Raw genomic sequence first — 27,972 nt, 5'->3', positions numbered from 1 at the left:
AGAAAAAAAGAGGTTTTTGAAAACAAAATTAATATTTCAGATTTGACAAATATTGGATGGTGAGCCAGAGACTCTTTGTCCTGTAAAATATATGCAATCTGTAACCTTTTGACTGCTGCTGGTGGCTTTCTTCAAATGATGCTTGAGATAAGATGGAATATTTTCTAAGATACCTCCCAGAGAAGAGTAGGGTGGGCTTTTGCTAGGTGAAGCTGCGCCTCTGCTTCTCACCCTTCCCTTTGGCCAGCCACAGTCTGCCTCCCAGCCCTGCAAACTCACAGTGCGGTCCTAGAAGATGGGAGCTCAGGAATTTGAGACAGAGCCCTAACCACAGCGTTTCTTTGCTAAATGAATCCCTGAGGGTCCAGCCTGCAAGGTCTTCAGTCCCTCTCCATTTAGACTAACCATGGCTGTGCTTCCTCTTCCATCCAATCCTCATGACCAGCCACAGAACAGCATGCCTGACATCATCATCTGGATGATCCGGGGAGAGAAGAGACTGGCCTACGCACGAATTCCTGCACATCAGGTCTTGTACTCCACCAGTGGTGAGAATGCATCTGGAAAATACTGCGGGAAAACCCAAACCATCTTTCTGAAGGTACATGTCTTCACTGTGTCACGTGAAACACACTAAATGCAAAAGCTGTATTCCTGAGAAGGGGCTGCTTTATATCATTTGCTAATCATTGAATGGTAAGGGTGATTGGGATCAATTCTAGCCCATCCTGGTCCCTCTCTCTGGGGCAATAATTCTGAGAGACAGTGATCTGAGGTTGGCTGGCTTTCAATCAAGGACACCTCCTTAGATGTCTTTGTGACATTAATATAAACATGGCATTGTGAATGCTTTGCTTTCTGGCATGAATATTTCACTTCTAATATCTCACACAAGGCAATGCCTTTCTTCCTTTCATTCTAGTGAATGTTGGGGAAAGAAAGAGAAAGCAGTAGGGATGGTCCATGGAATCTGTTGCTCTAACCTAATGAGCAATAGATTGAATCAATTTCAATTTGATGAACCAATCAAATTGAACATTTTTGACAATCATAACTTTAGGGAAGAGATTCTGAATATTTTTAGAGTCATAGACTCTCTTAAGTGCCTGACGAGAGCCACAGGCCTTCTCCTCCAGGGAAATGCACACTGCATGTTCAGCTAATATTTTGCATAGAACTTAGGAGCTTCATACAACCCATAAGCCCATTCCAGGGCCCCGTATTAAGAACTCTGTGTGTGTATATGGGGAATCAAAGGTGAGCCTAGGGCCGAAACAAAGAAATCAGAATAGTTCCCATCTATATGTTTTGACGTCATCTCTCTGGCCAACCCCAACTGGAGTTCTTTGCATTTGGGACAGAGAAATAACAATTAAGAAGAGAAAAAGCAGAGTTGGAGAGAGTGTTCTCTTCAAACAAGGAGATTCTGCTAACTTTTAATAAATTTACTCATTGCTCTTTAATCAGGAGGGTGTAAATAGAATCAGAGTGATTATCTTCTTTCAAGTGTCTCTTGGTAGAATAAATTTTACTTAAGATAGAACCACAATTATAATTGACCTCAGCAGTGGGTGGAAGCAAACTGATTAATAAATAAAGCTTCACAGGGGGTGGGAGAGGAGACAAAGGCACCTTCTCTGTGTTAGGTTTTAGAAGTTAGTGGATAAACAGCAAAATGCTTTTAAGAGAATGTTTTATATATTTATTGATTTTGTTAATACTCATTACACAGTTTAGGGAGCTGTTTAACTCGTGAGTTTTTTTGGTCTTGAGATCCCTTTATACTTTAAAGAAAAAGATTGAAGGCCCCAGAGAGCTTTGGTTTATGTGGGTTGTACCTATGAATATTTACTATAATAGAGATCGAAGCTGATAAATTTTTAAAATGATTATTGATTTAACTGTAACAATAACCCGTTACTAACATAAATTACATCAATTACATATTTAATTTAAAATGTTAATAAACTACATATTTTTACAAAATACATTTTGTGTAAAAAATCAGAAAGCAGAGTGAGACTGTTTTGCATTTTTGCAAACTTCTTTAATGTCTTGCTGAACAGAAACATAACTGGATTCTCTCATCTTCTTGTGCATTTAAGCTGATGGAATTAGTTATTTGGTTGAAGTATATGATGAGGATCTGGTGTCACATAGATATGTAGTTGGAAAAGGGAGGAGTATTATAATAACCTTTTCAGATAATTATGAATATTCATCTTTGATATAACACTAAACTCAAGTGGTAGCTTTTAAAAGGTTAATTGCAATGTGACACCTGAAACCATATCAATGAATTTTTCATACTCAGCTACATTAAAATCCTTGGTCTTTCTTGGACTTTGAATGACTCTTTTATTCATGCATGATTTTGTAACATAATGTACAATCATTTGGAAAATTCACTGAGTTATGTAGATCACGGAGTTATGACACATTTCATCATACAATATTGAAAAAAATCACACTTTGAAATCACATTTGTTAATATCACTTATCAGAAAGTCTTTATGTGTTGGGAAGCTATCAAACTTATTGTTACAGATTCATGTTTTCTGACACTATTATTTTACTTGAAAGCTGGAATTTTGTCATCACCAACAAATAAAGAGTTCTTTTCCTTGGAGTGAGAGGCTCACTTTGTTTATGTTTAAAAAAAAAATCCCTGCCCCATACTCAAATTGGAATAACCGTGTTTACCTGTCAATTGCAGTTTTAAGTAAAAGTGATATTTCATTTTTCAAAAATCTAGTTCAACTTACAACTCAAAAAATTGCACAAGAGCTTTTTCTCAAGACAACCATCATATGCCAATATGCAGCAGAAGTGCTTCGCATGTACTTCCCATCTCATCACACAAAATATTAACAAGACATGTATTCAAGGGTCGAGATTTAATAAGATTGGTAATCTTGGCTGGGCACAGTGGTGCATGCCTGTCATCCCAGCACTTTAGGAGGCTGAGGTGGGTGGGTCGTTTGAGTTCAGGAGTTTAAGACCCACCTGGGCAACATGGCAAGACCCCCGTCTCTACAAAAAAAATACAAAAATTAGCCCAGCATGGTGGCATGCATCTGTGATCCCAGCTACTCTGGCAGCTGGGGTGGGAGGATCGCTTGAGCCCTGGAGGTCAAGGGTGCAGTGAGCCGAGATTGAGCCACTGCACTCCAGCAACAGAGTGAGACTCTGTCTCAAAAAAAAAAAAAAAAAAAAAAAAAAAAAAGTAATCATTACTGCTTGATCAACAGAATCCTTTTATTTTTATGTTTTTGCACATAAAAAGGGAAAGATAGTTCTTTAGTGAAACTGGAATTTTGTTTCTTTACTGAGATTGCTGTTATTATTACTATTACTGTTACTGTTACTACTAGGTCCAGTTTGGCAATCCTGCCTTGATTCCTGCTACAGTGCAGGAGTTTTTTCCACTGTTGCTTTTGCACCACCAGTGCAAGTGTCAATACAGTAAAGAAGATAAATACCATGTTAGTGTAATTAGAAAAATTGTTTTGACCTTGTGGACCTCCTGAAAACGTCTCAGGGACAGGCAAGAATCTATGGATCACACTGTGAAATCTGCTGCTTTAATTGTGATTTTAATCTTTGCTGTAGGGTCATCTGGAAATGTTTTAACTGAAGCAAACATAAAATTAGACTGGTGAAAGCAATGATTAGATGTTCCCTCTGCTTTTGGCTTTAACTTAATGTCACAGTCTTTGCTGTGCCTAATGTAACATCACATGCTATTGTTCATCTCACAGTATCCACAGGAGAAAAACAACGGGCCAAAGGTGCCTGTGGAGTTGCGAGTGAACATCTGGCTAGGCTTAAGTGCTGTGGAGAAGAAGTTTAACAGCTTCGCAGAAGGAACTTTCACCGTCTTTGCTGAAATGGTACCTTTAATGATTTCACTATCTTTTTTTCTTTGGTGGGGGGAGGGGTACTTTTACTTTTCACCTTTATGGAAAACATTTACATACCAAAAACAATCACAGCCCTCCTTACCATCCCGTAAAATCCCATCCAAGGGATCTTAACCTAAGGGATAAGAGAAGATGCTCCTGAGATTTTATTGTCAACATTGGAACACACCATGGTGATTAACACTTTTGTGTGATGATTCCAAGAGATGACTTAGATGACTTCCACCACAATCTTACTAGCAATACTGAAAATGGGTGTCTTTCTAGCTCTCAAAACTAGAACTCTGTAATAATCTTATTGGTGCCTGATGCTGGGACACTAAGTAGAGTATACACACGCACACATACACACACCAACCCAGAAGAGGGGACACTTGAGATATTCAGATCTTGATAAGCTTACTTGGGGTAGAGGGTCTTAAAACCCCTGAAGACCCATTTCACACTTAAGGGAAGCCTCAGATAGGCTTGTCCAGGGGCAAAAAAAAAAAAAAAAAAAAAAGCTGTCTGAATACTTCTAAAACAATAGAGATAATTTGTAAAACCTTCACTGAGCTTAAAATCCGTGTAGTTAATGAAAAGTCTCATTACAATTAAACCAATGAAAACAATGTTCACAAATGTTTACAGCTAAAAGTAGAATTATTTTGATTTTTTATGCTATTTTTAACTCAAGTGCTTATTGACTTAAATTTACCAGATGTATTTGGTGGGTCTCTTCTGATAACTTTCAGATGAACACCACTCTACAGATAGGCCTTCATGCTCCAAGAAATGAGGTGAAGACTGTCATCATTTTAGCTAGTCTAGAAATCTATTCCTGCTACTCACTGCTATACCTGACCACTGGTTCAGGATTGTGGCTCTGATCTGCTTGCTAGGCAAGACAACCCCTGACCATCTTTTATTTTTACTTTTTATTCATTCAACAGTTTCTGGCACATAATAGGTCCCAATACATGTTTATTGAATGAATAAATAAATGATGACAATTTATCTGTCCTACTGTCCACCCAACCATTCATTCCTCCATCCCTCCATCTGTCCATCGGAACTTTTAGGGAGTGGTGGCTTCATGCTAGGCACTGAGCCAGGTAACCAGGTGCTGAAGATGATGAAGAAGCCCAGCCTGGTCCTCAAGGATCTCACAATCTATTGCAATGATTGCAAAACTAGGTCTCTTGTTAAGCATGCAGACTCCCAGGGGCACCCTGGGGATTCTGATTGTGTAGCTTGGGTTAGGGATTAGCAGCAGTGGTGATTCCAACATGGGGCGAGAGTGGGGACCACTTTAAGAAATAGTAGAATGTGTGGGAAACACACAAGCCCTTGCAGCTCAGGCTTAGAGGTGCTAGTGAAGATAGAGGGTGTGCTGGAGGCCACTAGGGAGGCCCTGAATGGAGGATGTTGATATCCAGCCAGCTGGATTGTGTGGAGTAGGGGCTTCATGGCATAGGTAAGGAGAGGCTCATTCCTGCCTTCCTGTAGGATTTCTTGGCATCTACCTGCCCTCCAGCTCTGTGGCTGGGTCTAAACTGGAGAAAGCAGCCCTGAGCAATGATCGACCAGCCCGGGCTTCCTTCCACTCTTTCCCATTTTTGGATCCTTCCCTGCATAGAGTGAAGCCTGAGCTTCAACTCATGTAGAGAGATGATCCACTCATTTCTGTTGTTCTGTGTGACTCACCTGTTGAGTACCAGCAGAGGCACATTAATAATAATGGAAATTTTACTGGCTCTTGCCTTCATGTGCTAATAATACTAGCACATAATTTTCTACAAAATTCCCCCCCACCCCCGAGATTTCTGGGAGTCTATGAGGTGCTTCACATGTGCTTGCTCATTAATACTTTTTTCTTACTGTCGTGCCCCAGTCCTGCTGACTAAAGCCACAGCCCTCAAAGCCACTTGAGGCTCCCATCTCCACTGCTGCTGATACCCTCTTGTCCATGCCAAAGTCTTTGCCTGGATTTTACTAAAGCTATGCTGGCTTCCAAGCAGAACAGGAGGAATGTCTTGCTCTCCATTCTGTGTCCATGTCATGTGACCCCAAGCCTTAAGGTCCCTTAGGATAACAGTTCCTTTAGTTTCTGCCTGAAGCTCATCTCCCCTCCAGGCTGACAGCCAGTATCTGAGATAAGCACTATTGTGTCCTCTTGATTCCAATTTCCTAATCAGGTCCCCACTCAAATCTCTTCCTTTCTCCTTCAGCCAAAAGCTTTCCTATGGCTTATGCAAATCATCTTCTCAGTGGATTCATCAGCAGACAATTGGAAATTCTAGTTTGGATCCAAACATGGACACCCACCACACTGGCAAATCTCTACCCTTTCCATGGTTGCTATGATGAAGAGCAGACCGTCATAGATTTATAGATTCTAACTTGGAAAGGAATGCCCTAGAAGCCAGAGTCTGCCATTGCCATTCAGCCTGCTTCCCAGAGAGGCCTTGGTCTCCTTGCTACATTCCAGATGGAATTAAGGCTCATAACTTTTAGGTCTAATAAGGGCTGGGTATTAAAGGACCTTCATGTTTCAGATGGGTATTTTGGTGGACTGCCTGGGAAATGGCAACATTAATTGTATATTGTTTCTACAGGGAAATGTGCCCCAAGTTCTCAGCAGTAGACTTACAAATAAATTTTATAAAATCTGCTCATTCATAAGCTGAGGACTTTCATAGGTATTTAAAAGATAAGGTTCGCAGAACTATCTTGAGCCATTCAAAATTATAATAGAAACAATTAGGATGCTATATCGCTATTTACAAAGCATGTTCACAATCATTTGCACATTTAAACTCCAGAACGACTCTATAGGAGAGGTAGCATTATCCTCAGATTTCAGATGAGAACACTGAGTCTTAGAAAGTTGAATGATTTCTCCAAAGTTGCATAATCAGTAACAGCTCAAGTTAGGTCCATACCTTCTGAGCATAAAGCTTTTTTCTGCTTTCTGTAGTTGTCTAGCCTAAGTCCTCGATGAACTTGAAAATGTATGTGCTAGCTTTATTTTTTGCTCTCTGATGGTGTTTCTCCAATTTTATCTCTTTTTTAATAGTATGAAAATCAAGCTCTCATGTTTGGAAAATGGGGTACTTCTGGATTAGTAGGACGTCATAAGTTTTCTGATGTCACAGGAAAAATAAAACTCAAGAGGGAATTTTTTCTGCCTCCAAAAGGCTGGGAATGGGAAGGAGAGTGGATAGTTGATCCTGAAAGAAGGTAAGTTGTCCATTTTCTGAGTAAAAAGGATAGCAATGAAATCTTTCTCTAGAAATTGCTAAATATATTATATCTTTGTTATCATCTTCATAATAGTTATGTAACACCCACTGAGCAGAACTAAGTCCATTGAAATTTATAGAAAGTTGAAAGATGTTCCACCATAAGACAGGCTAATATAAAAAGCACCTGGTAACTAACATTTTGAGAAATTATTATGCTTGACTGTCAGGCAGTGTGCTGGGCACTGGCATCATCTTATTTAATCTTTACTACAGCCCTGCAAGGGAGGCAGTGGCAAGAAGGATCTGAGATTTGACTCTACTTGCAAGCGAACAAGGTCCCCCGTCACAGTTTCACAGATGCCGGCACATGACTCCTGGGTTAGAATAAAAGAACTTTATTGCCCACAGCAATAGCAATGCCAGAGTATTGATATTTGCTCGACTTTTTCATGCCCGAATTCCCACAGAGTAACATGAAGAGGGCCAGATGACACTTGTACACACAGTGGATTGAGTTATATGAGAGAACTCTAAGCTTAGGGGACTTGAATTTTTTATAATGGGCAGTAAGCAGGCTGGCCCTTTGCTGTGCAGAGAGAGGCTATCTTAGTGTTCCCCATATAAACATCTTTGAGAAGAGAGCCCATAACAAAGGTAGTCAGTGCCTGAGCTCACAAGATGCGCAGAAACACGAGACTCGCAGAGAATTATCTCCCAACAAGTAGTAGTACTATCTCCACTTTGCAAATGAGGAAACTGAGATCTAGAAAGATTAAATAACTTGTCCAAAGGCACATTGCTTGTCAATGGTATAGTTGGGGCTAGAGTCCAAGTCTAGCATGGGCACCCAAACCAGTACTCAACTATTATGCTAGAATGTCTGCAAGAAATGGTAGGAGGTACACTGTAAATGGATGAATTCCATATATGTGAACTACATCTCAAAAGCTGTTATTAAAAAGAAAGAAAAAAATAAACAGTAGAAGGTGGTAAAGATGGTTCCCCTGGAGTCTGGGGGACACTGTAGCCTGTTTGCTAAATGTTGCCAATAACATTAGAACAAGCATTCCCTCTTCTTGCCATCTTATGACAGCAGCCTTGAGTTGGGAGGGAAAAACCTTGTGAAGTTGAATTTTAAGGCCTCCAACTAGAGTTTGGTCTCTCTGTTGTTCATTTCCTGTGATTGCATAGGCATTAGAGAGGGAGGAGGGAAGAGAAAATACTGCTCTCTTAAGACCCAAACATGCTTGCTTGCATGTGATTGCTTTCAATTCAGGCAGCTTGCTCTGGGTGGAGTTGGGGGAAATTGGTGAGGGAAAGGAAAATGGGGTTTGAATTGGCTGGAAGGAAGGAAGGTTAGTGAGGACAGGGAAAGGGTAGGGAAATTGTGATAGAAAAAGCAGAAGGTCAAAGCATGTCAGGGCTGGATGGAATCCTACAGGCAGCAGCCAGGGCTTTTATTCTCCTTTTTTGAGGCCCAGAGACGTGATGCCCAATTCATATAAGTGATTGGGACTGTTTGTTTTTTTGATTCCTTTCCTGTGCTGGATTCTAGGGGAGAATACAGCAGAGAAAAGATGCAGAAACAGTAAAGGGAAAAAAACCCTCATTTGAGTAGGTACCTGGCAGAAGACTTGAGTCAAAGTTGGAGCCTCTGTAACTTTCCTCTGCGGGTTGTCCAAAGAATTCCAAATCCAAGAGGAAAATTAACATGGCAGAGAGTCAGTATGGATTTCCCAAATGCCCAAATGGAGTTTGGAGTCTGAAATGACCTGGTTTGGCTGTCTACCTAGGAACTCTCCAGAAAACTTAAACTCCTCTCTTCAGTTTGTGTTATGTAGACCAAGCAAGCCACATTTGGCTTCATGAGACCATCTACACTCTGTTTTAAAAAATAGTGGGGACAGCTCCCTTTTCTTTTGAACTGTTAGCCAAGAGTTTCATTGAGAAAAAGCTGAGCAGCCCGGAACTGAAACAGAAACATGGAAGGCGCTGTCTGTGGTCTCTGTAAGAAGCAGCCCACAATACTGTTTTCCCAGACCCCATCCTCATTACTGAGAAGGAGCAACCTTGCTAATTTGAGGAGTTCTGTATGATTTAGGTCACATTGTTCCAGCAGGCCCTTTCTTCAAAGGAATGTCAAAAGCGATTAGTACAAAGAGGAATTTGGAGCCAGAACCAACAGGGGTAAAGCGAGGAGGGAAGTGGTGCCACTCCCAGGGTGTAGATGCTTCCTGAGTGTTGGCAATCGCCGAGGCTGCCGGTTACCCGGTCTCCTTGGGTAACTTGAGCCCTCCCCGCCCCACAGCTTGCTGACTGAGGCGGATGCAGGTCACACGGAGTTCACTGATGAAGTCTATCAGAACGAGAGCCGCTACCCCGGGGGCGACTGGAAGCCGGCCGAGGACACCTACACGGATGCGGTGAGTGGCCTGCTCCGGAGAGAAACTCTCACCTGTCACCTCTGATCGTGATCTGCGGGGAACCCAGCAGCCACCTGGCTTGGGCTTTAACCTCTCCTCCGCTCCATCTTATGTTCTGAAGAGTCTTCCACTTATAGCTTAAGCCACACAAGTGCCACAATAAGTATTTTCTTTAGAATAGAAATGAGGCCTATTTAACTCGATGTTGGAACATGGTATAGTTTGGATTGTGCAAATTTTTTAGGTAAATTTTTATTATTATCTAACTAGGGTTCTGTTGTTGTTGTTTGAGGGTTTTTTGAGATAGGCTCTTTCTGTTTCCCAGGCTGGAGCGCAGTGGTGCGATCATAGCTCACTCTAACCTCAAATTCTGGGGCTCAAGCAGTCCTCCTGCCTCAGCCTCCCCAGTAGCTGGGACTACAGGCACATGCCACCATGCTGGACTAATTTTTTATTTTTTTGTAGAGATGGGTTCTTATTATGTTGGCCATGTGGGTCTTGAACTCCTGGCTTCAAGCAATCCTCCAGCCTCAGCTTCCCAAAGTGCTGGGATTACAGGCATGAGACACCAAGCTCAGCCTAGTTTTTAATAGTATAACAAATGAAATATTTCTGTCTTTAAAAAATCCAAGCAGCATTAAAGGAAATCAAAAGTAATTCTCCCCAATCCATATTCCACTCCCCAAAGATAACCATTGATGTCTGTTTTCTGTTCATAAACAAGCATATAACTTCCTTTTTCCCTGCCTAAATAGAATTGTGTTGCACACACAGTTTCACAGCTTGTATTTTTCACTTAATATATCTTGGACATTTTTTATGTCAATGCATATAGATCTATGAGCTTTTAAAAAATGGCCACAGAATGTTTTATTATACGTACCTACTATAATTCATTTAATCCCCTCTTTCTGGGCATTTAGGTGCTTTTGGTTTTGAGTCGTTGGTTTTTATAAGCAATGTAACAGTGAACATCCTTAAACATACATTTTTGTATGTTTATGAACGTTTATCTGTAGGGAAGATCCTTGCATTTGGTTGATCTAGGTTTAAATGCATATAAAATTTTGATAAAATTTTATAACCTTCAAAAAGGTTTTATAAATTCATATTTTCAACAAAAGTACAAGAAGCCCGTTTGCCTAAATATTCATCATCCCGCTTTATAATCTTTGCCACATGAATAAGTGGTATCCTGTTATTTCAATTTTCACTCTTAATTTAAAGTAAAGCTGAGTATTTTTTCATGTTTATGGGCCGCCTTTATTTCCTTTACTTAGGAACTTTCTTTTCATAACTCTCTTCAGTTTTATGCAAACTTAAGTCAATATTTTAGATAAATTTTGCTCAATTGTATATAATTAACATTATGAACCTCCAGTAGCATTTCCCCATACTCGAAAACATGTGTCTGCCGGGTGTGGTGGGTCACACCTGTAATCCCAGCACTTTGGGAGGCCGAGGTGGGTGGATCGCTGAAGGTCAGGAGTTTGAGATCAGCCTGGCCAACATGATGAAACCCCATCTGTACTAAAAATACAAAAATTAGCCAAGTGTGGTGGCAGGTGCCTGTAATCCCAGCTACTTGGGAGGCTGAGGCAGGAGAATCGCTTGAACCTGGGAGGGGAGGTTGCAGTGACTCGAGATTGCACCACTGCACTCCAGCCTGGGTGAAAGAGCAAAACTCTGTCTCAAAAAAACCAAAAACAGGCCAGGTGTGGTTGCTCACGCCTGTAATCCCAGCACTTTGGGAGGCCGAGGTGGGCAGATCATGAGGTCAGGAGTTCGAGACCAGCCTGGCTAACATGGTGAAACCCTGTCTCTACTAAAAATACAAAAATTAGCTGGGCATGGTGGCGCACACCTGTAAATCCCAGCTACTCAAGAGGTTAAGGCAGGAGAATTGCTTGAACCCAGGAGGCAGAGGTTGCAGTGAGCCGAGATTACGCCACTGCACTCCAGCCTGGGCAACAGAGCGAGGCTCTGTCTCAAAACAAAGAAACAAACAACCATGTGTCTTGAATGTTTTACCCATTCTCTGATGGGTTCTATCCCATGTAACCCCTCATAAAGAGAGTTGCACCATTTCATAATATTAAGTTGAACCGTAAGAAATTGCTGAGATTCAACCACTTTGACCTATAACAACAGCAATTTCACATGATTGAACCTAGTACTATTCCCTAATAGTAAAAACAAAAGGTAGTTTAAACTAATTTTTATTTAGCAGTTGTGAATAAATAAAGATTAGAGATTTTTCTGAGTGAAATGGATCTCTAAGATGGTATCTAAGTAAAGGTGTGAATGCCATAGTTAAATGAGGAACTATATTGGACCCTTTGCCTCTTACTGACACTATGGCTTACCTCTCTTCTTTGTTTTTATTTTTGTTTTGTAAGAACGGCGATAAAGCAGCATCTCCCAGCGAGTTGACTTGTCCTCCAGGTTGGGAATGGGAAGATGATGCATGGTCTTATGACATAAATCGAGCGGTGGATGAGAAAGGTAACATTGTACATCTGTGACCTGATCAGGGCTCCGCAGCAGGGCCTTGGTTAACCAGGGTAAAGTTTCCTTGGGAGGGAGGGGCCTCACTTCTGTTGGTCTATGGCAGGAGTCCCCAGCCCCCAGGCCACAGACTGGTATCAGTTCATGGCCTTTTAGGAACAAGGCCGCACAGCAGGAGGTGAGCGGTGGGCAAGTGAGCATTACCACCTGAGCTCTGCCTCCTGTCAGATCCGTGGCAGCATTAGATTCTCCTAAGAGTGCGAACCCTATTGTGAACTGCACGTGAGAGGGGTCTAGGTTGTGTGCTCCTTATGGGAATCTAGCCATCCTCCCTCTACCTCACAACCCTGTCCATAGAAAAATTGTCTCCCATGGAACCGGTCCTTGGTGACAGAAAGGTTGGGGACCGCTGGTCTGTGGCATCTGGGTCATGTGGTACTGTCTGTGACTAATCAAATGTAGAATCCAAGGGACAGGCAAGTGTATGGACAAGTGCTAAGTGAGCAGGGGGTGTTAAGAGCGAAAAACCTCAGGTGATGGGGCCAACTGGTCAGGTTTTGAGATGCTTGGGGATCCAGGATGAGAATTTGGGAGGGAGCTGGAGTCAAGATTTTCTCTATTCTAACCACACCCCATAACCTCCCTGGGAACATCAAATTCAGGGCCCCCCTGACGCAGAAAAGAGAACTGTAAACTACTCTTAAAGTCTTCCTATGCAGCAATGATGCAGATTACTGATACAGCTTCTGATATTTGTCTTTTTCTGAACCATAATTAAAGTTAAGTGAACAATAGCATTTGGAATTCTCAAAAGAGAAAATCTGATTCATTTCTTTCCTTATGCATGGTGCATAGAACTGGCATTGACCCAGAAGATTTCAAATCAATTATAAGCTCCTCACTGATCTCGATGCACACACCAGATCTTAGAATAATCGTTAGCATTGACTGGGCAATAGCTGTGTGCTAAGTATGGCCCTAATGCTTGGCATATGTTATTTTGATAGTGTTAAAATACTGTAACCCTATAATCCCACTTTACAGTGGGGAAATTGGGCCATAGGCAGGTTTACCAACTTGCTGGAAACTTAGTTAATAGCCAACATGTGGTGATGCTAGGATTTGAACCCAGGCTGTGCAACTGCACAGTCCACACGCTTACCTGTTGTTTCTTCCTGACTCTTGAACTGTGCTTTATTCCTAAGTGCACTCAATTACCATGAATGACTGGAAGCATAAAAGTGGGGGAGAACATGGCCACCAAGGAAGCATTTTGAGAGCTGAATGGGAATGACGCTGTATTCAGTTTGGCTGAATAACCCAGCAAAGTGAAAACAGCCACACATTCGGTCATGATAGTACAGAACATCTGAGGGCAGGGAGAGTGAACAAATGTTTCCTGGAGGTTTATTTGGTGATCTGGCAAATGCATCTCTTTTGGGTAACCATTCACAAACTCTGTTCCAGGCTGGGAATATGGAATCACCATTCCTCCTGATCATAAGCCCAAATCCTGGGTTGCAGCAGAGAAAATGTACCACACTCATAGACGGCGAAGGCTGGTCCGAAAACGCAAGAAAGATTTAACACAGACTGCTTCAAGCACCGCAAGGGTAAGAGAAGCAAGGGAAGGGAGCTGGACTGGGGAGCTCTGCCCTCCTGACTACAAAGTCCCAGCTAACTAGCCATTTCTGCAGAAACTATTTGCAAATCCAGAGCCTAACACTCCACTCAAGGGTTCTCAAAGTGAGCCCACCCCAGCCAGCAATATCATCATCACCTGGGAATTTGTTAGAAATGTCCCACCCCAAACCTCCTGATTTAGAAATCCTGGGGGCAGGCCCAGCCATCTGTAGTTCAGCAAACCATCCAGGTGATTCCCAGGCAGGCTAAATGTTGAGGACTGCTACAGAGGTGTTAAACGGAAATGATTTTGGCAGCATAATCTAGTAGTGGTAATAGCTCAGGACTTGGAACAAGATGTGTAAAGATTCAAACCCTGACTTCCCTTGCTTTCTCATCTGCAAAATGGGAATAATATCTATGCCTTTTAATTAGGGTATTGTAAGCTTTAAATGGAATAATAATAAATTAAATAGAATAATAACACTCAATAATAAGTGGCATGTATAGAAGTGGCTTTCTATAATGCTAGGTACTGAATATGCATCATCTATGTTCTGTAAGGTTTGGATTTTATGCTCATTTTATAGATAATGCTCACAGAGTTTAAATAGACTTGCTCTGGGCCAAGTGTTTAGTAAGTGACAAAGCTGGTGTTGGAACCCAGGCTAAGTCCAAACAGGAACTCTCTCTATTCCACAGAATGGGTAACTCCGGTAGGTAGTATGACATTATTTTTATTAGATGATGAGCTTCTGGAAGCAAAGATGGAGCCACAGTCATCTTTGTATCCTCCTTGCTAACTCAGAAATGTGCTCCCAGTAAATAATCTAGTCAAATAAATGAGCTAATGAATGAATGAGTCTTTTTTTTTTTTAATTTAAGTTCCGAGATACATGTGCAGTACATGCAGGTTTGTTACACAGGTAAATGTGTGCCATGGTGGTTTGCTGCACCTATCAACCCGTCGCCTACATATTAAACCCAGCATGCATTAGCTATTTATCCTGATGCGCTCCCTCCACCCGCCAGCCCCAGTGTGTGTTTTTCCCCTCCCTGTGTCCAAGTGTTCTCATTGTTCAGCTCCCACCTGTAAGTGAGAACATGCGGTGTTTGGTTTTCTGTTCCTCTGTTAGGTTGCTGAGGATAATGGCTTCCAGCTCCATCCATGTCCCTGCAAAGGACATGATCTCGTTCCTTTTTATGGCTGCGTAGTATTCCATGGTGTAGATATACCACATTTTCTTCATCCAGTCTATCATTGATGGACATTTGGGCTGATTCCATGTCTTTGCTATTGTGAAGAGTGCTGCAATGAAAATACGCATGCAAGTATCTTTATAATAGAATGATTTATATTCCTCTGGGTATATACCCAGTAATGGGATTGCTGGGTCAAATGGCATTTCTGGTTCTAGGTCTTTGAAGAATCGCCACACTGTCTTCCACATGGTGGAACTAATTTACACTCCCACCAACAGTGTAAAAGCTTTCCTATTTCTCCACAGCCTCACCAGCATCTGTTGTTTCTTGACCTTTTAATAATCTCTATTCTGACTAGTGTGAGATGGTATCTCATTGTGGTTTTGATTTGCATTTCTCTAGTGATCAGTGATGTTGAGCTTTTTTTCATGTTTGCTGGCCACATAAATGTCTTCTTTTGAGATGTATCTGTTTATGTCCTTTGCCCACTTTTTAATGTGGTTGTTTTTTACTTGTAAATTTGCTTAAATTCCTTGTAGATTCTGGATATTAGACCTCTGTCAGATGGATAGATTGCAAAAATTTTCTTCCATTCTGTAGGTTATCTGTTCACCCTGGTGATAGTTTCTTTTGCTGTGTAGAAGCTCTTTAGTTTAATGAATGTCTCTCTATTGTTTAATTATCCCAGTCTGATGGCGTGAGAAGTTTCTGAAGGTGCTTGAACGCTCTTCTTCCACACGAGGGCACCAAGCTGAAGTGGAAAGAACACTGAGCCATCAGTTAGAAGGCTCAGGATATGGTCCAGCTCTAACGAGTATTTCTGAGGCTTTGATCATGTTTCCTAACCTGCCTTACTCTTGGCTATGTGAAATTTTTCACTGCTACTGTTTATGTTACTAGAGGGTCAGGTACAAGATTATGCTTAACCTGCATTTTACATTTATTTAAAGTGAAAAAATAGACCCAAGAATAATTACTCACATGGAGCTCTCACTTCTCAGGTCTTGAATATTATTCCATATTGTTTTACGTTTATTAAATCCAGTCATATTTTTAAGATTTTAAATCAAACTTCTGCCATGAAAATGTCAGCTGCATGAAAGCAAAGACCCTATCTCTTCTTCACTGTGTCCTCAGCCCCTAACATGATCCCTGTCACACAGTGGGCACTCATATTTGTCGAATGAAGAGAATATAACATTGAAAACTGATACCACTGGTAAGTCAATAGTTCTTAAGCTAAAAAGTGCCACATGAATTTGTTATTAGTTATTACAGAAATAACATATTCTGATCACTCAATTATCAGTTATGGCAGCTATTAGCTCAGGCAAGACATTTAAACCTGGGAGGGGACATTTAATTTTTTTCCTACATATGTAAAATGGAGATACTAATGTTTTACAAACTATATCACAATAGCAACATTTTTATGAAATAATGAAGTGAGAAAACAGAAAGCAATCTGAGAAAGAATCCACTTGCTTCACCCACCCCCAAATCTGAATGAGGTGCACCTCCTGAGGGTATGTCCACGACTGTGCTGTCATTGCCTGGTTATCTCTCTGCACTCCTGCAGTCCATCAGCTCTGCAAGGCAGAGGTCCTGTCTGTTTTTTTCTTTTCTGTATTCCTGACTCTAGCTCAGTACTTGGCACAGAGTAGATTTTGAATACTGTGTATCTGTTGATTGATCATATGACCTGTTTTATCAGTATAAGGAATATCATCATCATCATCGTCATCATTAACATGTTTATTTCTGTTTTAGGCCATGGAGGAATTGCAAGACCAAGAGGGCTGGGAATATGCTTCTTTAATTGGCTGGAAATTTCACTGGAAACAACGTAGTTCAGATACCTTCCGCCGCAGACGCTGGAGGAGAAAAATGGCTCCTTCAGAAACACATGGTGCAGCTGCCATCTTTAAACTTGAAGGTGCTCTTGTAAGTACTAGGTTGCCAGAGCGCAGATCATATTGGTGTAGAGAAAATATATGAGTGTTGGATACAGCACTGCCAACTCCATAGAGGTCCCTGTAACCCTGGTACTATAAGATGGCAAATATTAACAGGTTGAGGGAAAGCCACACATCCTGGGTGCTCAATACCTCGTGTAGAACGAATAGACCATTAACACAGGAGTGTTCTAAGAAATACTACTGTCTACACACCTGCTTTACCTAGCGTTTTCCAAATGTATCTGTTCCAGGACCTTTGTTTCAGATGACACCTATTCACATCCCAGGCACAAGTTCCTTGAATCACATCTTGGAAACTGCAACTGTTCAACAAAATATTCATATGTATATTCATAAATATACAGATGTGGGGGGAGGAAATCAGAAGGCTAGCTCACAAAATTAGAGAGCAATACGGAAGAACATACTGAAGCACAGTAAAGAAGTCAGGGGGGAAAAAGCAGGCAGGTGGAAGGAAGGAATAGGAGAATGGCAGTGGGTGATCTAAAACAATAGGGTGGTCAGGAGCCATTTCCCAACAGCCTATTTTTGTATTTCTGCACTCTGACCACACAGTATTCTGCTGCTGCTGCTCTTTCTCTTCCTTATCCCATCCTTTTACTCCCTGTTTATCCTCTACATTTTTCCTTTTTTTCCCTTTCTTTCAGCAGCAGGGTTTGGCAAACCTGGACTGGAGGTAGGAGGGCTGGCTCCCACTTCCTGCTCGGCTGCTTTCCAGCTAAGCAACTTCAGGGAAGTCACTTGCTATCCTGGGACTTATTCATCTTAAAAAATGGGGTGTTTGCACGATAACATCTTTAAAAAGCTAGAATTCCAATTGTTATTCTTTCCTCTTGGTTGGTTGGTTTGCTTTTAGGCAGTGTTTATTGACTTCTCTGCTAATTGACTCTGTTAATTGACTTCAGGGGGCAGACACTACAGAAGATGGGGATGAGAAGAGCCTGGAGAAACAGAAGCACAGTGCCACCACTGTGTTCGGAGCAAACACCCCCATTGTTTCCTGCAATTTTGACAGTGAGTTTTGTTTTATTTTTGATTTATTTTATTTTATTTTATTTTTTCAAGACTGAGTCTGGCCCTATCACCCAGGCTGGAGTGCAGTGGTACTATCTTGGCTTGCTGCAACCTCCCAGGTTCAAGCAATTCTCCTGCCTCAGCCTCCTGAGTAGCTGGGACTACAGGCGCACGTCACCATGCCTGGCTAATTTTTTGTATTTTTGCATTTCCTCCATGTTAGCCAGGCTGGTCTCGACCTCCTGACCTCAGGTGATCCACCCGCCCTGGCCTACCAAAGTGCTGGGATTATAGGCATGAGCCACCACACCCAGCCAGCAGTGAATTTTAAACATGACTTTGTGAATTCCACTTCTGTAACTCTTATCTTAAGGAAACTCTTCAAATCACCGAATATGATTTTTAAAATCTCTTCATGCAAACATGACTTTCATTTTCATCCTTGATGAAAGGAGTTTTTAAAAATACAGTTGAAAACCATATCACATATAAGGTGAAGGGTGGTCAGATCACTGATATTAACAGTCTATCTCATATGTGCTCATTCTGTCTAGTAAGCCCCCAAAATTGAAATTTTAACTATAGGAAAAAAAGGCACCAAAATTTAAATAATGGTTGATTTCAATAATAATTTTCAGGATTTTTGGAATGAGACAGACCTGCTCTACAATAATATTAGCAAATGCTTATATAGGTCTTAGCATGGGCTAAGAACTGTACATATTATAACTTGTTTAATCCTCTTAACAACCCTGTAAGGTAGGTGCTATTATTGTTCCCATTACACAGAAGAAGGAACCAAGGTACAGGAAGATTAAATAACTTGCCCAAAGTCTTATGGCTTGTAAGCACTAGAGAGATTTGAACTCAGGTAGTAGAGCTCCCAGAATCTGTGCACGGAATCATAATGCTCTGCTATCTCACAAAGAGAAGAGAGAGAGAGAGAGAACGAATGTGTGTGTGATAGAGACAGAGAGAATATAATAACGAAAGGAGTATGAATATTTTGAAATGTCAAAGAATCTTTTAGATGTTAACTGTTTCCCAGATCTGATGCTGAAGTAGTATAGAAAGCCCCGTTTCTATAACTGCTGGAGACCCAGTTTCATTTTAAAGGTCTGTGATGATAAGCAGTACCCTAAATTCAGTTAGTTTATAACAAAGGTAATGTTTTCCTGATTGATACACTTTGCATTGAGCTTACTGTAGTATTTTTTAAAAATAGGATTTTTGTTTTTAAGACTGACTCTCACTCTGTCGCCCAGGCTGGAGTGCAGTGGCGTGATCTCAGCTCACTGAAACCTCCGTCTCCAGGGTTCAAGTGATTCTCGTGCCTCAGCCTCCTGAATAGCTAGGATTACAGACATGCACCACCATGCCCAGCTAATTTTTGTATTTTTAGTAGAGACAAGTTTTCACCATGTTGACCAGGCTGGTCTCCTAACTCCTGGCCTCAAACAGTCTGGCTGCCTAGGCCTCCCAAAGTGCTGGGATTACAGGCATGAGCCACTGCACCCAGCCTAAAAAATAAGTTCTATTTTACAGGAAATAGAACTACTTTGGGAGGCCACATCATCACTATTCTATGTGCTCTTTACTGTGGGGAACTATAATAGATTCAAGTGACCCATTTATCAGAAACATGTATTTTTTCCAAATATTCCAGTAAAATAGCAGTTTACAGTGTTACGCTTCTTGTAAGTAATCTTTATCCTGTTTTTTTAGGAGTCTACATCTACCATCTGCGCTGCTATGTCTATCAAGCCAGAAACCTCTTGGCTTTAGACAAGGATAGCTTTTCAGGTAAAGGAAAAAAAAATCTACATGCTACACATGATTACATAGCATGCTATTTTGCTTCTGTGTTTTGAGTGAATGCTTTTTGTCATTTCTAACAACAAAAACCCTTTACATGTTGAGGTTATTTTTGCATGCTTGAAGCAAACTGCTCAGTCATTAGATAAATCATCACTGAATGCTTTAGGCACCATTGCTGGGTCCTAGTAATACATAGAAGATACTTTTGGTACTAATAGATATTAATTGATTAAGTAATAAGAAGCACCGAGAAAGTGATTTCTCATCTCTGTTTATATACATGGCTGTGTTTTCATCCCTGGACCCTCGGGTTGATTGGTAAGTTAAGATCCTTTAAGTTTTTTTGCAGGCTCTTTCAAGGTATCAAAAAGATGACAAGTTTGCCCATTTGCCTACAGCACCAGGCTTTGAGCAGTTTGGAGTCCATTTTAACCTCCTCCTCTGCCTGCTCCCCACATTCCCAATACCATAAAACCATGAGGCTTTTTCTTCTCTTGCACTGACACCCAGCTGCTTTTGTTGCTTCGGACTGGTTCTGAGAGGAAGGCTATTGGCAAAGGATGGGGGAGGAGGGGAGAACATGCCTGTCTGGGGATTTGAGTCCTTGCCACTGAACCATGGATAGTTCAGGCTATCTGGGGAGAATTCCAGTTTGGGACTCAAAGCCCAGCAGAGTTTCCCTGGGCCTTCTATGAAAACACCTCTTAACCCATTTCCCATTTGCCCCGAGAAATGAGTGCTGGCAGCGAGCTGCACTTTTTTATTCCAAATGGAAAGTTTGTTAAAGCATTTGACTGACACTCTCATGTGCTCACATCAATTTTGAAGCGTGTTCCAAGCACTAATATTTACCAATATTTGTGAATGGTTTCCTTTTCTTAGAAATTTGAGCAGATTCAAGGTTATCTCTGCAATATACATCTCCAACAGGGTCTTTGAAGACATTTTCAAATATTTTCCACCAGGGGGCACTCTATCACTGAAAGTTAAAAAAAACATCTTTCCAAAGTTCTTGACTAAAGCTTCATAAAACTCTAAGCACATTCCTTGCAGTTTGAGATAGAAGAATTATCATCAGGGCAACAGCAAAGGGTTCATATGATGGCTTCACTGCTAGAAACCAAGCACTTTTGGCTTATACAAGAGTTTCAGGCTAGATATTGTGTTATTTTTCAGATAGGTCAGCCCCCAGGCAACTGCAAAAAGTTTGATGAAATTATTTAGCATGGAGGAGAACATGGATTATTTCTCCATACATAATATTGCTTTCTCTCCATTCTTAAGTATAGTGAGACAAAGTTTTCTGCTGTCACAGATTGTAAACTCTATGAGCATCTGAGCTTTTCCGGCTGCTGTTATACTCTTGAGACCTGGAACTCAATAAATATTTGCTGAATAAATCGATTACCATCAACATTAGAAACAACTATAATAAAAACTAGCATTTATCAGATACTTCCTATAGGACAGGCTCTGTCCCAAATAGCTAACATTCCTTATATCATTTCATCCTCTCAACACCGTGAAGCAGATATTACTTTCATTGCATGGAGGAGGGTATCAACGTTTAGGAAGATTATTTTTTCCCTCAAAGTTATGCAGCAGGGGTGAAGTGTGGGTGTTGACCCCAGGTGTATCTGACTGCAGAGCCTCACTCAACCATGAGTGCAGTACTTTTGCAGAGAAAAACTGTGGGCCCCATTAACCTTGGTGGGGACATACTCTAAAGAGTGACCTCTCAGTACACATCAGGGTCTCGCTTCAGGTGCCTCTGCTGCAGTGCCAGAACCTTCCATGGGGAACTCCCTGCTCCCTAGAAACCCTATCTCCAGGCAGGTGGTGAGAGCCCACTGTCATTATATCCAGAGGAAAAGAATATGGTTGCACTGAGTGGTTCTGGGGAGTTAGATTTTAGCCGTGGCCCCATTGTTATTCTCTTTTTCTGTTTTAGATCCATATGCTCATATCTGTTTCCTCCATCGGAGCAAAACCACTGAGATCATCCATTCAACCCTGAATCCCACGTGGGACCAAACAATTATATTCGATGAAGTTGAAATCTATGGGGAACCCCAAACAGTTCTACAGAATCCACCCAAAATTATCATGGAACTTTTTGACAATGACCAAGTGGTAGGTCGTTTAGAATTTCTAAGATAACTTGGGGTTGATGGAGATTTGAAGGGATGATTGTCGGGGAATTTAAGGATCACTTTGTTTCTCTAGGGCAAAGATGAATTTTTAGGACGAAGCATTTTCTCTCCTGTGGTGAAACTGAACTCAGAAATGGACATCACACCCAAACTTCTCTGGCACCCAGTAATGAATGGAGACAAAGCCTGCGGGGATGTTCTTGTAACTGCAGAGCTGATTCTGAGGGGCAAGGTACATTGCTGTGTTCTTCCTCATGTATTCTGTCAGCTGCTTAAAATGCATGTTAATTCTAGGCACTGTTTGCTTGAACTAAAGTGAGGCATTGACATATCCATGTTTGTTTCACAGGATGGCTCCAACCTTCCCATTCTTCCCCCTCAAAGGGCGCCAAATCTATACATGGTCCCTCAGGGGATCAGGCCTGTGGTCCAGCTCACTGCCATTGAGGTATGCTGCTCCCCACGTGTTACTCATCAAATCAAACGGATGTGACTGCAGGACAGGAATCTTTCGTATAGAACATAGAATCCTGCTGCATATTTTCTTGCTATCTCCAACTTCCTTTACAACTTGTCCAAAAACTGGAGGTATTCATGGGAGTAGAAGGCTTGTTGAAGCAACAAGGACAGGTCAATTCTAACATTCCTGAGGGCATCTAAACTCCTCATTTACTGGGAGCCAGCAGGTTTCTGAGTTTTTCAGGTCAACTGGAGACCTGGGAGAGGGAAGATGGACCAGAAGAGAATGACGGTGTATATGCTGAGAGATGGGGGCATGGCAGGGAGGCAGAGATGGAAGTTGGATGGGAGCAGTGAGCAATGTTGACATGTCAGATACAAGCTGATGACCCCAACAAGGTGGCTTGATAGACAGTGTCTGGCCTACTCTCAAGACTTTCCCCGTCCAGTCAAGCAGCTGTTAACACCCCAATATTTCCCTTCTCTGGCTGTCCTGCTAAGAGTTCTCAAAGGCTGAGGCTATCACTTCGAAATGCTTGCATGTCAGACACCGTGTTAAGAAGTTTACAGGTGGGCTGGATGCAGTAGCTCATGCCTGTAATTCCAGCACTTTGGGAGGCCAAGGCAGGTGGATCACTTGAAGTCAGGAGTTCGAGGCCAACCTGGTCAACATGGTGGAACCCTGCCTCTACTAAAAATACAAAAATTAGCTAGGCATGGTGGCACACACCTGTAATCCCAGCTACTTGGGAAGCTGAGACATGAAAATCACTTGAACTCAGGGGGTGGAGGTTGCAGTGAGCCTAGTTCGTGCCACTGTACCCCAGCCTGGGTGACAGAGTGAGACTCTGTCTCAAAAAAGAAAAAAAAAAAAGTTTACAGGTGGTCATCAGTATAACCCTATGACAGATAATATGATCAGTCTTGTTTGTAGATGAGACATAGGGAGGTGAGTTACCTTGTCAGCATTGACACAGCTATTAGATGGCACAGCCAGGATTTGATTCCTACACTCTTAACTGCATTGCTTTTTTAGGGGCTCAGGCAGGAGAAAGGGGCAAAACCACTTTCTTTGGATAACCTACAAGCTTACTAGGATAATGTTCAAAATAATCTTAAAGACTTTGCCAGTAATTAAGACAGAATTTTTCCTTTTGAATATTATTTTTAAAGTGCTGAGTTACCTTCCCCTCTCTTTGAATTGTTTTCATAGATTCTAGCTTGGGGCTTAAGAAATATGAAAAACTTCCAGATGGCTTCTATCACATCCCCCAGTCTTGTTGTGGAGTGTGGAGGAGAAAGGGTGGAATCGGTGGTGATCAAAAACCTTAAGAAGACACCCAACTTTCCAAGTTCTGTTCTCTTCATGAAAGTGGTACAGTATCGATTCTCTGTGATCACCCATGCGCGTTGAAATATGAAAGTATATGCCTCACACACACACGCAAACAAAGAGTTTATTTCCAAAATCTGACAAATAGAAAAACCCTGCCTTATATTCAGCTTGTCAATGACTTTTTCCCCTTAAATTCTCCCACTGTAGTGATGGTTTCTTAAAGCTTCAAAACAACTCCAGTGGCACAGAAATATCTGTGAGCAATACTTACTTATTTCTCCAGTAAACTTTCCATCTATTCAGCTATCTATTACAGGCTGTTGGTCAACCCCATGAGGGCAGAATATTAACCCCCAGTCATGCATGGACCATATATACCCCCTACAACTGTGCATGGACCAGAACCTTCTGGATAAGGACTGGCTGTCTGGGGAAGGGGCAGCTGTGGGGGAAGGTATATGGGGTGATAGGGTCATGATCTTGGCAGCCCATAACTGTGCCCCACCTCCAGGTGCCCCTGGGATGGCACCTTCTTTGGTCCATTGAGGCTACCCTCTGATTGTTAAAGATGTGAGAGCATCAGATCCAGTTCACAGCTCTCCATCACAGACCCCATAATACCTGGGGTGAGAAGAGGCCACCCAGTCTTTCCATTTTTAAAGCAGTTAATTTCTTAACTTTAAAAAAAAATCTTTCTTTTTTACTCTATTATATAAATAGGTGACATAAAGACAGTTTCTTACCTTGAAGTGTTGGAAGACCTAGAACCTCCCTTTCCCCACCCCAGTCATTTTCCTGACCTTGATGTCTCCAATACAGTGTTCTTGAACTCTAGGGTCACGTGCTTTAACCTCTTATTTTACATTACAGAGGAGGAAACTGAGGCCTAAAGAGGGGAAATGATTTATCCAGTGTCATAGTGTTAGGCCACACCTTCTATACCGCAGTGACTATGTCCTAACTAGTGACAGCTGCAGTGCAGGGCTTGGTGCATTCTTACTTGATACACCTCGTCTTTAATCCTGCAGGGTGAACATTTTCACCTCTCTTATGCCCACCTTGGGGAAAAGCAAGAGGTAACAGATTTACACAAGGGGATGTCGCTAGCAAGTGAGTGGCCAGAGTTTGCACATAGGTCCTTCCAACCCCAATGCCCATGCTCCCCTCCCTATCACGTGACAGACGGCGAGCCACCGGGATGCTGCCAGCCAGGTTCCCAAAGTGGTTGTCCCTGGGCCACTCCACCTATCCTTGTCTACTCCCCACACCTCCCTCACCTTCCAAGTTCTAGTCTGGAATCTAGCCTTGGTCAGCAGAGATGAGAAAAACCACTCAGGCGACCCCAGCTTCTATTCCTGTGTCAAGCCAGAGATAGAAATTCACCTGAACCACATACCAAATGGGCCCCTAGGTCAGCTCATGATTCCCCAATCAGGCATTGTCACCAAAGCCACCAAATTCCATGAGAGGGAGCCAGGGGGAGTTGAGGAGAAAGTAGCAATCCATTTTTACACTGAATTTCCAGGGCGAAGAGACTCTCAGCCACAGTTATTTCCCTTAGAAGTTCAGTTTTGTCTTGACCATTTCTAAAGTCTGCTCAGAACTTGGCTAGTAGATGACCAAAGCCCTGGGCTTGTTAGCCTTGTGCATGTCCCCTCCCAGGAAGCAGAGCACAGGGAAGAGTATAGGGCAGTGACTGAGAGTAAAGAGCATGGGTCAGTGATTCCACACTTACAGGACACAGCATGGGTCAGGTACTATTCTAAGTACTCTTCACATAGAGTAATTCAACAATGTTACTATTACTCATGAAATAATGGGGGCATGGAAGGGTTAGCCAGGTAGTTCATGGTGGCAGTGCCAGGATTTGACCCAGGCAGTCTGGCTGACAGCTCACGCTCTTAAGCACGGAGCTCCTTGCCTGGCACATGAGTAACTGAACTATTGCGAGTCCTCTGGGCTGTGTGGCAGAGAGAATCTGGACCGGTCCATCAGGGGAATTTTTCTCAAAGCTGCCCTTGTCTGGTCTTGAGAAATGAAACCTACCTTTGTGACCCCCAGTTCTTGCCCAAGGAGGAATTGTACATGCCCCCACTGGTGATCAAGGTCATCGACCACAGGCAGTTTGGGCGGAAGCCTGTCGTCGGCCAGTGCACCATCGAGCGCCTGGACCGCTTTCGCTGTGACCCTTATGCAGGGAAAGAGGACATCGTCCCACAGCTCAAAGGTAACATGCAAGGCTGTGCATAAGTCTGGGGGCTTCTCATGCATGGCTCTGATTTACTCTTTACAAACCTACTCAAGGTAAGTCCTGGATTCATTGTCTACATTTTACGGATGAGCAAACTGCGTGAATTGCGGTGGGTTATGGCACTTTCCTAAGGTTCTATCATTCGTAAGTGGCAGAGCTGGGCTGGAATCTCGGCCTTGTTTTAGGGGTGGGTGGCATGCTCGAGGGATTCCTCTCTGAAGCGTCCTGCTCCTGGGTGAATGTAAGACTTCTTTTGAGGAAGTGTTAAGTGCTCATGAATGTTCCCTATTCACCTTTCAACAAGCAGCCTGCAAAGCAGGGAGAGCTGTTCCCACATCAGTGATGGGGATGAAGTCATTTCCTCTGCCTTTCACTGAATGGTTAGGAAGCACTCACTGACTGCCACGTGGCTGTTCTAGATATCTGGGGACAGTGGGGACCAAGGAAGCCATGTTCCCCTCTCACAAAGCAAAAGTCCAGCGGGGAAGGCAAACAAGGAAGTGTGCAGTTGCAGTCCAGTGTGATAAATATCTTGATGGGGAAAACAGGAAGCTCCCTGACCCCATGAACATTGAGAGAGGAGGAGATTTTATTTCAGATTGCTTTCCACCTGTTGGCCTACCTCATTATCACATATAATTAATATGTAAATGATAGAGCAGGGCATAATACTTACTTTAGATTTCCATAATAAATAATAGCTAGTGATACAGCATTTTGCAATTACCCATTCAATAGTTACTTGCTTTTAGCTTACCATGTGCTAGGGGCTGTGTTAGGGGCTGGGGGCTACATTGCATCAGTGCAAGAGATCCCAGGGCCCCTGGCCTCATAAATTAGACACCGTGGGAGGGCTGGAACAGCCTCATTCAGCTGATCCTTGGTGGCTTCAAGACTGAAGCAGACGTCTTCTATTTAAGCAGCTGTGTCACTAACTAGTTCTATTAAAATTTTCATAAGTGTTGGTATTGATTTTACAGAGCCTCTGAAATTCATCTGCTATGTAGGTCTGACTAAGCATCCTGGATCCGATTCAGAGAAGAGGAAAAAAATCCACAGTCACATTTAAGTAAAACTCTACATGTGCTTATTAAGAAATGTCCCATATAAAACATTTTATGCCGAATTGACGGTGCCTAAAATAGCATTTTTGATAACAACAAGGATTGTTGTAATTGCAGGAATTGTTTCATTTGAGGGCACTAAATGGAGAGAAACCACTTTCCTGGCTTTTTTTTCTTACTGTTTTCATGAGAGAAGGTTTTTTGGTCCAAATATGTGAAATCACCCAGAGGGTACAAATGCTACACGCTTTCTCTGGCCCCAGAATCACTTACGTGGACCTGTTTGTGTCTATTGCTCAGGGGTGGGCTGGGTCCAAGGCAGACTGCCCTGGCTAGCAATTCTATGTAATCAATGTAGAGTGTGGTCAAGGCTTCAGAGAGCCCCAGAAAAGGAAAATCTGGTCCTTTCATAAAACCAGTGATAGGTTAAGAGTTGAGGGCACTTGGATGGCCTCATGTTGGAAGCACACAGAATAACTTTCTCCTCCTGTCCCTTGGGCTTTGTTTCCATGAGGAGGGTGAAGTAGAGAACTGATCCTCTAGGAAAGAACTTATGTTCAGTTGTGTTCCTGTGTCCCTGCCCTCTGGTTGTCTTGTTCTGTACTGTTGGACTTGTCAGGATCTGCAGGGGAGCTTATCTTGGAAGTGTAGAGACTGCTTACAGGTCTAGGGGTACCACATGGATCTAAAACTACCTCACACAGTAACTGATATATCACAGATGCTCAGGAAATGTCAGTCTCCCCTCCTCCCCGGTATCCCCCTGATGATTCCTCCAGGCTCTGGTGTGGTGGTTAAAACACAAGCTTTGGAGTCAGCCAAACCTAGGTTACTTACTCCCCAACTTACCACTAATTGTTTCACCTGAAGCAAGTGACTTGCTTGCTGTTAGCTTCTGTTTGTTTTAAAATTTTTAAAACAGGGATAATGGCACATATTCTACAGGACTATTGAGGTATTAAGTGAGGTCATGTAAGTAAAGTGTTTAGCT

The 27,972-nt window shown here is 42.2% G+C and overlaps 1 protein-coding gene across 1 annotated transcript in view; it reads left to right on the top strand.

The window, feature by feature from the left end:
• The window catches only part of MYOF (myoferlin), a 175,752-nt gene that overhangs the window by 109,538 nt on the left and 38,242 nt on the right, over positions 1 to 27,972 (top strand). Inside the window, exons 24-37 of the mRNA XM_004049799.5 lie at positions 446 to 601; positions 3,762 to 3,893; positions 6,982 to 7,145; positions 9,459 to 9,573; positions 11,973 to 12,078; positions 13,549 to 13,694; positions 16,678 to 16,851; positions 17,792 to 17,900; positions 19,626 to 19,703; positions 21,670 to 21,851; positions 21,945 to 22,103; positions 22,221 to 22,319; positions 23,544 to 23,705; positions 25,728 to 25,893. Of these exons, the coding sequence (XP_004049847.5) occupies positions 446 to 601; positions 3,762 to 3,893; positions 6,982 to 7,145; positions 9,459 to 9,573; positions 11,973 to 12,078; positions 13,549 to 13,694; positions 16,678 to 16,851; positions 17,792 to 17,900; positions 19,626 to 19,703; positions 21,670 to 21,851; positions 21,945 to 22,103; positions 22,221 to 22,319; positions 23,544 to 23,705; positions 25,728 to 25,893 (1,948 nt within the window). The remainder of the gene's footprint in view (positions 1 to 445; positions 602 to 3,761; positions 3,894 to 6,981; positions 7,146 to 9,458; positions 9,574 to 11,972; positions 12,079 to 13,548; positions 13,695 to 16,677; positions 16,852 to 17,791; positions 17,901 to 19,625; positions 19,704 to 21,669; positions 21,852 to 21,944; positions 22,104 to 22,220; positions 22,320 to 23,543; positions 23,706 to 25,727; positions 25,894 to 27,972) is intronic.

The sequence above is a fragment of the Gorilla gorilla genome, chromosome 8 (assembly GCF_029281585.2).
Source record: "Gorilla gorilla gorilla isolate KB3781 chromosome 8, NHGRI_mGorGor1-v2.1_pri, whole genome shotgun sequence".
NCBI classification, from domain to species: domain Eukaryota; kingdom Metazoa; phylum Chordata; class Mammalia; order Primates; family Hominidae; genus Gorilla; species Gorilla gorilla.
Note: the sequence above shows the minus strand (reverse complement) of the source record. Positions and strands in the feature narration are given on the sequence as shown.